This window comes from Eumetopias jubatus, unplaced genomic scaffold (genome assembly GCF_037043125.1).
Source record: "Eumetopias jubatus isolate StellerSeaLion01/CBP00866 unplaced genomic scaffold, mEumJub1_p1.0 scaffold_3, whole genome shotgun sequence".
Taxonomy (NCBI): Eukaryota; Metazoa; Chordata; class Mammalia; order Carnivora; family Otariidae; genus Eumetopias; species Eumetopias jubatus.
This window is the reverse complement of record NW_028274809.1, coordinates 72,767,476-72,780,171: the sequence shown is the minus strand read 5'-3', so window position 1 is coordinate 72,780,171 and position 12,696 is coordinate 72,767,476. Positions and strand designations below refer to the sequence as shown.

The 12,696-nt window shown below is 38.8% G+C and overlaps 1 protein-coding gene across 2 annotated transcripts in view; it reads right to left on the bottom strand.

Moving 5' to 3' along the window:
• The window catches only part of CCDC148 (coiled-coil domain containing 148), a 165,152-nt gene that overhangs the window by 76,452 nt on the left and 76,004 nt on the right, over positions 1-12,696 (bottom strand). For both annotated transcript variants that reach the window (XM_028113067.2, XM_088022148.1), the window contains one exon: positions 11,084-11,224. In XM_028113067.2, the coding sequence (XP_027968868.2) occupies positions 11,084-11,224 (141 nt within the window). The remainder of the gene's footprint in view (positions 1-11,083; positions 11,225-12,696) is intronic.

Sequence of the window (12,696 nt, the reverse complement as noted above, 5' to 3'; positions counted from 1 at the left end):
TGTTGTTACAATTTACATGTGTTTGCTTTGCATTGTGTAACTAATAACAGATCGTTGTATTGATGATTTTTTCCATATTTTTTAACTTTTAAACTAGAATTGTGAGTTATGTACCACTATTACCATATTGCAGACTCTAACAATGACTATATATTTACCATTATCAGTGAAATTTATGCTACTTTTTTGTGTTTTTATGATGTTAATTAGCATTCTTTTACTTCCACTCAAGAAGTCTCTTTAGTATTTCTCATAAGGCAAGTCTGGTAGTAATGAACTCCCTCAGCTTTTGTTGTTTGGGAGTCTTTATTCCTCCATTTCTGAAGGACAGCATCACCGGATATAAAACTCTTAATCAACAGTTATTTTCTTTCAATTTTTTTGAATATCATCCCCTTGTCTCCTGGTCTGAAATGTTTGTAGTGAGAAATCCACCTATAGTCCTATCAGTTCCCTTATATGTAATTTCTCTCTTTTTTGTTGCTGCTCTTAAAATTCATTGTCTTTCACTTTTGACAATTTATTTATCATGTGTCTCAGTGTAGCCCTATTTTGGTTCAACCTATTTGGGGTCTTTTGGGACTCATGGATCTGGATGTTCATCTCTCTTTCCAAGTTTGAGAAGTTTTTAGCCATTATTGCTTTAAATATATTTTCTGTTCCTTTCTTCTGTTTTCATTCTGGAATTCCCATAATGTGAGTATTATTTCTTTTCATCACATCCCATAATTTCCATAGGCTTTCTTTATTCTTTTTCATCTTTTTCTTTTTCTCCTCTAACTAGATGGTTTCTAATGTCCTATCCTCTCAGTTGCTGAATCTTTCTTTGGCATGGTGGAGTCTACTTCTGAAAATTTCTGTTGAGTTCTTCAGTTCAGTTGCTGTGTTTTTAACTTGAGAATTTCTGTTTGTTTTGGTTTGGGGTTTTTTTGTTTGTTTTTTTGTTTGTTGTTTTTTATTTATTTTTTAAGATTTTATTTATTTATTTGACAGAGAGAGACACAACAAGAGAGGGAACACAAGCAGGGGGAGTGGGAGAGGGCGAAGCAGGCTTCCTGCCAAGCAGGGAGCCCGATGCGGGGCTTGATCCCAGGACCCTGGGATCATGACCTGAGCTGAAGGCAATGCTTAACAACTGAGCCACCCAGGCACCCCTGTTTTGGGGTTTTTTTTGTTGTTGTTGTTGTTTTGGTTTTTTTGATGGTTGCCATATCCTTGTTGAGCTTCTCATTTTGTTTATGCACTGTTTTCCTAATTTTGTTTGGTTGTCTGCATTTTCTTGTACTTCACTAAACTCCCTTAAGAGGATTATTCTGAATTTCTTCTCTGAGAGTTCATAGATGTCCCTATCTTTAGGGCCAGTTATTAGAGTTTTATTAGTTTCTTTTGGTGGTGTCTTATTTATGTGATTCCTTATGTTGGTTTCTGTGCATTTTTGTAATGGAGCCTCTCTTGCAGACTTTATAGATTTGCTTTGGCAGAGACAGTTCTTCACCAGTCAGCTCAGTTTGGGTTTCTGGGTGTGTTTACTGGTAATGTCTTTGGGCAGGTGGTGCTTACTATTATGGCCTATTTTGGGGTGAGGGAACTATTCAAGCTCTGAGGACAGGGATGGGGGTGTGCCATTGACTGAGAACATTTAAATAGGACTTCTGGCTTGGTTCTCTATACAAGTGAGGCTGTAGGATAGGCTCCACAGTTATCTGAATTCTCTGGTCAGGCTTACCAGATGGTTGGGACTGGATACGTTATTCAATAATAGATGGAGCTATGAATTAGCTTCCCTGCACTGTCAGGGCAGGAGGACAGGGCCCAGGGCCTGTACAGCTCCTTGTCTGGGGAACCAAATCTGTCCTGACTATGCACTGAATTCCCTGGTCAAATGAGTCCACCAGTTTATTTTGCAGATGAGGGAAGCCACAGGCTGTTCAAGTGCCACTGTAGGCAGGGCTGTTGAATCATCTATGCAGCTTCTCATGTGCTCTGGTTAGGTTCCCTGGTTGGACAGCCTAAAGGTTATATTTACCAATAATCAGGGCTACGAATTAAATCCCCTTCCCTGACACAGTGGGAGAAGCAGCTCTAAAACTGTGTCTTGTCTTAACTAAAGTCAACCCCCACCACAAGTTCCCTGGCTATTGCCTTTGCTCTGCAAACCATCGGCTCTGCTGCCCTTCTCTCAACTGAAATACCATTAGGCCACACAGCTGTCCAGTGTTTTCACCAGCCCTTCTGGTCAGATGAGGCTGGAAGACACTCTCCACAGTAGATAGGGCTGTGTCTTAGCTCCCTTGCCTGAATGTGAAGGAGGGGATGCTCCTGGCTGCACTCAAAAGCCCAAACAGGCTCTCTAGTTGGGAAGGTCCAGGAGCTACCCTCTGACTTGTCTATGAATCAATCCTCCTGCCTGTGCATAGCACAGGAAGCTTCCATGCCCTGTACTGGCTTTGTTCTGGGGCTATCTGCTCTGTCTACCCACCTCTCAGTTCAAGTGTCACTGGACCACACAGCTTCCAGAAATTGTTACAATCCCTTTTGGTTAAATGTGGCTCTAAGGTACTTTCCATAGTGGGTGGGGCTGTGACTCAGCACCTTGACTGGACATGGGTAAACCAGGCTCTAAGGTGGGCAAAACTATCTGAGGATCCAAATTAGGCAGATCTGTACCCACAACTTGGTACTGCCGATGAGCAAAACTGCTGTTGTGATTACTCTTTGGACACTGTGGGTATGAACTCAGTTTGCCAAGATCTGTGTGCTAGTTGTTGCAAGCCCCATCCCTAACCTTCTCCATCACAGATCCCTAAGTAGTTGGGCCCCTGCAGATCATTCTGCTATCCCTGATGTATGAGCTCAGAGAAGGGGCTCCCACAAAGTGACCCACAATGCTAGAGGAGGCTGGTCATCCCCTCTGGCCTTTTTCCACTAGAGGAACTGGAGACTCAGGGGACACCTCTCTGTGTGATGCTGCACTGTCCTGGAGGGGCAACGCACTGTCAATGTCTAGCCCCTTTTCCTACCCTTCTCATGCAGTCTGTTGTAGTCTCTGGTGCAGGGAGCAGCTTCAACCTCACCCCCATATTCTAGGATTTTCTCAGTGGTGTCTTGTTCTTGAATGGATGTTAGTTGTTTAGATGAAGTCAGTACAACCTATGTTACCATCCTGGTGACATCACCTAGAAATTTTTACTTTTAAAAGACAGTTGAAACTAGAAAAGTGAGCTTCTTGGACTATCATCCTACCTTTATGTCACCTGCTGATTAATATACTGAGAGTTGACTCTACATTCAGTCTCATATTAGATTGTTAGAATCAGTTAATAAGCTTATGTTAATGTCCATTTCTAAATTTTCATAACAAAATAAGGAACATTATGAATATTTTCAAATGATATGATCTTTGATTTCTTTTGGATAATTAAACCTCTCATATTACATTAATTTCTTAAATAATATTATTCAGAGGACTAATATTAAAAATTCAGAAAACACACTCTGAACTGAAATAATTTGGAGTTATTTTTACATAAAATATACATTAACTATCTTCTCCTTCTGATCATTATAATATCCTGATAGTTACTTTACTCACTAGGTTTTATAGTTCCCTAGTTGGAATATTGCATCAGATTCCCCCCAAAAAAGACCAACAATTAAAAGACAATCACCTCCTCAAATGTTTACTGCAACTTCACACTTCTAGGAATTGGTAATTGAGAGAACCACAAAACTGAGTGTGGGAAGTAGTTCAATAGATTGGACCTCAGCCAGATGGGGATACTTTGGCTTTAGTAGCAGGTGGTTCCTTTAAAAAGAGGATGTTTGCAAGTGAGAGGTTTAGGTGGGTGTATGTTAGAGCAGAGATCAAACTGGAGTTCAGAGAGTTTCAAAGACATATTTTCAAGATCCAAGGCATCAGAGTTTTTATATTCCATATTCTCCATTTTATGAAAATGTAAAAAAGTGCTTTAAGCCTATTTTAGATAACCTGAATGTCATTGCATTACTGTGTTGCTGAGTGCTGCCATAGTGTTTTTGTCAGCTCACAATTCAGTTGGTCCCCAGTGATACATTACATAAGTTTACAGTATTTATATCTTAAGTCATTTTAGTCTAAGTGGGATCCAGTTAGATCACTATCTCTCTTTTACACACACACACACACACACACACACACACACACACACACACACACACACCACTCCTTTAATCAGTCAGGGGAGGTTTTCCAGGTGGCTCTGATCTTAAAGGTCCTTTTTCCCACTACCTAAGTCCTCAAATCTACCCTACCCTCTGCAATAGCAAAGCATTCACTGGAAATAAAAGGCAATCAGTCACAGGCATTTGAAGGAAATTGCACAGGACAGTTCTATATCCTGCAGTTCCTGCAGTGCACAAATGCATACAGTAGCAATTAGAAGCCTAAAAAAAAAAGAAAAAAAATTAATAGAGAGTTGATGAATCTTATTGGAGTCAATCAGGGCAAAATGTTCATATACTAAGGCCTGAACTTTGATCAACTGTAGCAAAACTAATAACTTTTATTGGCATAAGAGGATTCACACTAGGAAGCAATCAGACTAGCATGGGCCATCATGTGAGGATAGATACCCAAACTATGGTTTGCTGATACAGGACCAGGAAATGAGAAGAGGAGGTCTAGGCATGTATGAAGGCAAAAGCACTAACCTTAACTCCCTAAGTGATCAGTACCCACTGAGAAAGGCAGGAAAGTCACACTGTAATTATGTGTGTGTGTATGTACCTATGCAAATATATCCATTTGTAAATACTGTGTATATATGTATATATATTTAAATTACCATGTGTATCATGATTAATTTAACTAACTGCAAACTCTATATAGTTCACTCCATTTTGTATTTTTAATTTTTCTCTATTAACCCTTTTGTTCTACTCATAAAGTTTGAAGCTAAAAGAAACCCTTCTTTTTAGTAAGAGCTTCTACTAACCTAACTAAGAATTGCATATTATCTTTGTGGTGGAGCAGGTAAATACATCCCTTTAAAAAGATACCAGAGTGGCGCCTGGGTGGCTCAGTTGGTTAAGTGTCCAACTCTTGATCTCAGCTCAGGCCTTGATCTTAGGGTCATGAGTTCAAACCTGGCACTGGGCTCCATGTTGGGTGTGGAGCCTACTTAAAATAGATAGATGATTGATAGATATCAGAAAAGGGGCTGTTTGAGTACGGTGACCTCTTACAATTGCATGAAGGACTGGGTATAATATGTGTCACATTAAAGACACTTAGTACATACTTACTGAATAAATGAATACATACATGGATGAACAATCATCCTAAATAGGACCTTTAGTGATCCCTTTGGGTTTAGATACGATCTTACTGTCAATATATCTTACTGGGAGCTGATACAGCTATTCTATGTATAAGGTGGTAAGAAGTAAAGAGATTTTCCTGAGCCTAGATGGATAGGTTTGGTCCAGTGGTGGAAGTATTAGGAATGCCAAGGTCTTAAGTAGTTTTATCAGCCTGCTTCCTGCCAAGAGAATTTGGGGGAGTCCATGGCCTCCTTTCACTTCATATTCACTCTTTCCCTTTGTCTAAGCTGGCAGTGTTTCTAATAAAATTTTCTCAAGAACCAAGTGAGCCTTTGCAGATTTTATGGGGATTCACTCCATTAGACAAAAGCCACACACCCACAGGTCTTTTTGAGATAATCCTTTCTCTGTCTCTTAGTTTTCTATTGAGGTGGCTGAGCGAAATTGCCCTTAAACTTCCCAGGGGCTTTCTAATTTGAGATCTATGAGAAACACCCTTAATCTCTTGGAAGGGTCTTTTATATGACTGAATACTCTGACCCTGTGATCTTTTCAAGGCTATAACAAAGGATTGTATATTCACACATTCAGCCCTTTGTCTATGGCATGATGGCGGCAATAATCTCTTAACTCTGGAGTCTTTTGCCATTTCGATAGGTTGAGAATTTCCCAAAGCATCAAATCTCTTCTTTTTGCTGTAAGTAGCAAAAAACCCTAGTGACATGTTCAACACTTCAGAAATCTTAGCTCATCACATATGAAGTTCATTACTCAGGAATGTTTTCCACCCAACTGCAGCACAGAATTAATTCCTCAGGCTTCCTGTCACCACTTAACAGTGACCCTTTCTCCAGTTTTGAAGAATATGTTCATCACTTCCTTTTGAGACCCAGCAGCCACATCTTTAACATCCTCTACTAAATCAGTTCAAGGCATTCTAGTCTTTTTTCTATCATGTTCCTAAAATTCTTCTTGCTTTTTCCCACTTCCCAATTCCAAAGCCACTTCCATATTTTCAGGTATTTGTTACGGCAACAAATCACTTCTAAATACCAAAAACTGTACTAGTCTTTTAACTGCTGTGTAACATATTACCACAAATTTAGCAGCTTAAAACAACACTTACTTATGAGCTCAGACTCCTATAAATCAGAAGTCCAGCATGGTGTCCCTGGACTCTCCGCCCATGACATCACAAGAATGAAATCAAGGTGCTGACAAAACTGAGTTCTCACCTGGAAGCTTTAGAGGAAAATATGCTTCCAAGCTCATTCTTGTTTTGGCGGAATTCAGTTCCTTACAGTTGTAGGACTACAGGTTACAGGTTCCCATTTCTCTTCTGGCTGTAAGCCAGGGCCACTCTCAGCTGCTGGAGTCCACCCACATCCCTTGCCATGTGACCTCCTCAATCTCCAAGCCAAAATATTCAGTCATGTCCTTTTCATGCTTTAAATCTCTGATGTCCCCTATTGTGACAAGCCAAAGAAAACTCTCTACTTTTAAAGGGCTCATGGGATTAGGTCAAGTCCTTCCAGGTAATCTCTCTTTCTCAAGGTTGTCTCTGCCATATAATATAACCTAACCCACGGTAGTTATGATCCTGGTGATTATATAGGGTATGTATCCCAGGAGGGCAGGAAATCTTGGGGCTCATCTTAGAAGCCTGCCTATCACAGGTGTGATTCATTGTCCCCTTTAAGTCCCAACAATCCTGAAGAAGTAGAGTTTATAGTCTGGGGATTTATTTTTTTATTATTCTTCAGTATCTACCTACCCCCCCCCCCAATTCTTAGCTCTTTAGATCAGTATATTATTAGATTAAGAAACACTGGGGAAGGAATTTCATGGTAAATTGCTCTCATAAGAACCCACAGATTCCCACATTGAGAAAATAGCTTTAATCTGAATTGAGAAGATACTCTGGGTTCCCTCCTAAGCGCAGAGCTTCTTGAATCTTCTGGTAAGCAGTACTGGTCTAGCCCTCTAGCCTGTATTCTTTTATGATAGCCTACCCTCTTTTATTTTAGACTGTTTCTGCTGCCCCTGGTTATATGTAGGATGAATGTAATTCTAAGTATTTGCCACATCACCTGAGGTCAAGGGGGACAACATAAGTGCCAAGGTTCTACTGATGCCTGGGTCTATTGATATTTACTGATAAGATGTCACTTGAGGCTAAGAGATCAAAAAATGATAGATTTTTCCCCAGACACATCTCAGAGGTGAGGCTGAAGGTCACATGGATGGTGGGCCATGGCTGGTGGAGTTATTCTGACTTTCCTGATAATGCTTCCCATCCCTCAGGTGTACAAGGTGGGGGCTTCAATGCTAGATTAGGAACTTATAAAATTGGGAGAGAAATGTATATGCTAGAGCAAGGAAGGAATATGTCTCCTTCTAATGTGAGCGTTGCTTGAAATCTCTATTTTGGGAGTGAGGCTGAAACTATCCTTGCTTTGATCCCATAGAACTCCAGGCATCAAGCAGCAAAAAACCTCCTAAAACGCCGTGATGCGGAGTAGTTTTTATGTTATTCAAGCCACCCAAAATGCTACATCTAGTGAAAGGGTGGTACTGGGACCAATATTACATATCAGGCATTTTAAGGTTCACCTAGCACAGTAATTTTGTTTCTTACAATAGCTCCTAGGGATAGTTTATAGAAAGACATTATTCTTTGATTTTATCATGACAATAATTTCAAAAGTGGAGAGATGCTTCTGAAATATTACCATTATCACCTAACAGCCTATGAATCAAAACTTACCTTGAGTCTTGAGATGAAACTATGAAAACTGTGAATATTATGTTCAACTCAAGTTTTAAAGCACAGAAGAAAAAGTGATCTAATAATTTAAAGGTCAATTTTGAAAAGAGTTGGGCACCTACCAGGGTAAACTTTGGGATACAAACTAAAATGTTATTCCAGCAAAAAGACAGTGTCATTCCCTAAAAGACAAACTGCTGAGAAGAAGAATTAGGAGAAAGACGATCTGTTATTCCGAAATCCTCAGGTGGGGTTTTATACATGGAATAGTTTCTCTATCTCTATGGCTGCTAGCTTATGAGAAGAGAAATCCAGGCAGGTGAAACAGTAGATGAGGAAAAACAGAGCACCAGCTAACAAAGCAATCAGTCTCAAGTCAGAGGGAGCTTCTGACCTGAGTAACTATAGGAGGGTTTTGTGAAACTGCTGTTAAACACTAAAGAACTAATATCCGTCTCCAGCATAGAAAATAGTTAGAACAAAGAGAGTCTGGATTCATAGAATATATATAAAGGTAGCCAGAACTTTGATCAGTTTGTCTGAGTTGACATAGAAATCTCCTTTCCTACTTTAAACACATAGAAATTTTGGACAAACTATAACACAACAGCACACAAACACACACAATGTCCCCGTGTTGAAGATAAAGATGGAACTCAAAGTCAGAGCAGTAAAATGGAGCCAAAGCTAAAGGGCTCTTGGACAGAACTGGGCCTGAGGCAGGCCTGAGGAGCTGGTGGTTGGGTCTTTAAGATTAGCTGTGAGACTTGTGTATATGGGAGCTGGAATCATGCCACTTAAAAAGAGTAAGAAGTCCTATAGGACTTGTCCATACACAAAATGGGAACGAGACACACCAGGACCACTCCCCAGAAAAGTGATAAGGGAGATAACTTTCTGCTTGGGACCAGAGGAGGAAAGGGGTCACCAGCAGAACCCAGGCGGGTGCTGTGCATGACTGCCAAGTCAGCACCCTCTGCAAGCTCACAGAACAGGTCCCAAATCTCACAGTCAATACACACACTGCTCCTGGGCCAGTAAAACGTATAGGGCCCTAAGCAGAAGTGAACAAAAACTGTCTGTAAAGATGCTCTCACTATCAGGTCATGGTTCATAAAGGAAAGCACAGTTCAGAAAGGAAAAGAGTTTAATAACTTTCATTACTTGATCATTTTAAATTTCCATGAAACCATAGACACTAACAGACCAAATTTAAAGGCAGATGACCAATGAAAGAAAACATAACTGACAAAAAGAAATATATCCAGAATTTATAAAAAAACAAACTTTTACAGATTAATAAAGAAAAATAGACAAACAAAAGTACTAATAAGCAATTCACAGAGGAAGAAAATGGCCCAAATAAACATGAGGGGATTTTTCCATCTCATAAGTGATCAGGAGAATCCAATTTAAAACACTGAGATACTGTTCACATTCATCAGATTGGCAAAAGTCGAAAAGAAGATTTATAACATAAACTAAAAAAAGAAAAACAACCTTATAAAATTGAAAGCATACAAATTCCACCACGCTGTAATTCTCCTCCTTGGTGTACTGTGGAGAGAGGTGGGCACACACGCCCCAGTCGACTGTACAAGGTGGCTGCGCCAACAGTTACAAGAACAAAACTTCAGAAACGTAAATATCCACCACTAAGAGAAGGGATGAATGCCAGCCTCCAATGAGACAGTACAGAGCAGTGAAAAGGGGCAAACTCCGTCTGTTTATTAATATAGCTGTAGCTCAGAAGTTTAAGGTTAAATGCTGAAGTACATGCTGCAGAATGATAGTCTGAAAGTATTCATGAAAAAATTTAAAAGTCACGAACTACATATTAAAAGATGTTAAAAGCAGAGTGCCTGGGTGGCTCAGTCGGTTAAGCATCTGCCTTTGGCTCAGGTCATGATCCCGGGGTCCTTGGATCAAGTCCCTTGATGGACTCCCCGCTCAGCAGTGAGTCTGTTTCTCCCTCACTCTCTGCCTCTCTCCCTGGCTTGTGCTCTCAGGGTCCTGGGATGGAGCCCCACGTCAGGCTTCCTGCTCAGCGGGGAGCCTGCTTCTCCCTCTCCCTCTGTCACTCCCCCTGCTTGCGCTCTCTCGCTCTGTCAAGTCAATAAATAAAATCTTAAAAAAAAAAGATGTTAAAAGCAACTGATGGCCTGTAAAGATAGGAGTAAAATTTATGATCAAGACTGACTTTGAGGAGGTAAGAAGGAAAATGGTACTGAGTACATCCTCAATAGAGGGCTTCAACTTTATGTGTAAAATAAAATAAATCTGTAAAAGAACAAAAAACATTAACAGTTTCATTGCTAGGTGATGAGTACTAATGTGTTTGTTTATACCACAAAAACTGATAAAATAAACAAAAGTATCTAAATAAAGATGCCAGATATATTTTTAAAATCCCATCTCAATTTCACTTTTTTCCTTCCACAGAATATCAGCAATCATTTTGAAGCTGTTAATAAGTGTTGTGATTAATTTTTTGAAAACTGGGAAGCAAATGTTTGCTCAAAAGTAGAGCAATGAATTTGTGTCCACAAATGAAAAACAATCTAACAAATAATAAGGCAAGAAGTAAATTCTTTAAGGGGCCTTCTGGTATTGCATGAGTTGCTCTGACTTCGGTACAATGTCTTTTACCAGCAAAGACCTCTTTTGACAGTCAGTTGCTACACTGTAGTCAACCAAAATGTTACCCTGGTATCTCTTGTCCTTGCATGTTCCTACTTAGAACAAGACTTAACAAGTCATAAACCCTAACTTTTCTTTCCCTATAGCATTCCTTCTAATCACAAGTACCTGTGCTCATGCAGGTCAATAAAGTGGATTCTCCTCCACGTCCAATCTTTGAAGCTTAAATGAATTCAAGCAAGACTCCACTAGAACCTTACGAATCTTTCTAAGAACTGCCTATGATGATTCCATGGCAAGCACCAAGATCTATCAAAGCTCAACCAGACAACTAAGCATTCATTCACACATTCACAGTAATAGCAGATTTCATACTTTCTTTTTCTTCTCTGCTCTTTGTAACAATTCTTTCTCCTTCCATAGTTTCTCTTTCTCCTTCTCCTTTTCTCTTCTCCTGGCAGAAATTTCCATTTCCAGTCTTGCTACCTCTTCCTGGTGGGCTCGCCATTGAAGAACCTGAAATAAATGGAAATTCATTCCAATAACTATACCCAGTCAAGTAATTTTACAGACCACAATAAGACTAGGTTCTATATCAAGCAGGTGCCAAAGTTTTTCCAAATACACATTAAAATTCTGTGTGCACATGAGTGTGTGACATGTGCATGATGTGTAATGTAAGGGGTGTGTGTGTGTGTGTGTGTTAGTGTTAAAAAGAGAAAGCAACTTTAAAATAATCTCATTCAGGGATTCTTCACTTAGATTCATGGACTGAGATCCTAGAGTCTGTGAACTGACTTCAAAGAATCTATGAATTCTCATAAATAGTATGTAAAAATTTCTCTGATTTTGCACAGGTGTGTTTTTCTGAAACAACTGTTCCAGTTTCTGGTCAACAGTTTTCAAAAATTCTCAAATGATCCTAAGATTCTAAAAAGTTTAAGAACCACTGATAGATTTCATCCTTCTTATTTTATAAGTGAGGAAAATGAGCCTGAATGAAGATGAAAAATAAAATTTAAGACATTTAAAAGAACTTTCTGGATACTGATCAGTATTATTGGTAGAAGCATAATTGGTACTGCACTTCTAAAGGACACTGGACAATATGTAAATAAATATGTATCACAATATAAAATATGCATAGCCTTTGACCCACAACTGTATTTTTGGGAAGTAATTCAAAGAAGACAATCAATTGGATAAGTGTGCAAAAATGTATCCACAGGAGTGTTCACTGTAGTGCTGCTTAAACAGAAAAGTTAGAAAGAGTCTAAATGTCTGGCAACAGGGTAGCTTAAATTAATTATGGTACGTTCATACAATGACTGCCATTGAAAAAGAATGGTCTATACCTATATTCATTGACATAAAAAATGTCCACACCATATTATTAGATGCAAAAAAGGAGGTGCAAAACTACATTAATAGTATGGTCTCCTTAACATAAAATATCATCTATGTATCTATACATAGAAAAAGGCTTAGAAGGAGTTTTACCAAAATAATAATACTGGTTATCTCTGAATAACATCATTTCATGAAATTAAAAAAATTTATTCTTTAAGCCTTTCTGTGCTGAGTGACATTTTTACAATAAATATGTGTTATCTTTGGAGGCAGCAAATCAATGAAGCTAACAAAATAGAAACAAACATTTACATGTTCCACATACACTAAGAAAACTAAGAAAGCAGAAAGAAGGAAGGTGGAGAAGTGTGCAGAATTCTTTTCAGAAAAGGAAGGAACTAGCATTTCCAATTTAATACCTCATATCTTATGTTTGATATAAGCATGACTCATTATGGTAAACTAGCATTTCCAATTTAATACCTTGTATCTTACATGTTCAATATAAGCATGACTCATTATAGTAATACATAAAATGAGAATAGAATAAATAAAATGTCCTAAAATATAATGAATTAAAGTGACTAAATAGTTAAGCTCTTTTTGCACTTTCTTTTTTTTCTGTATTTCAGTGTTTT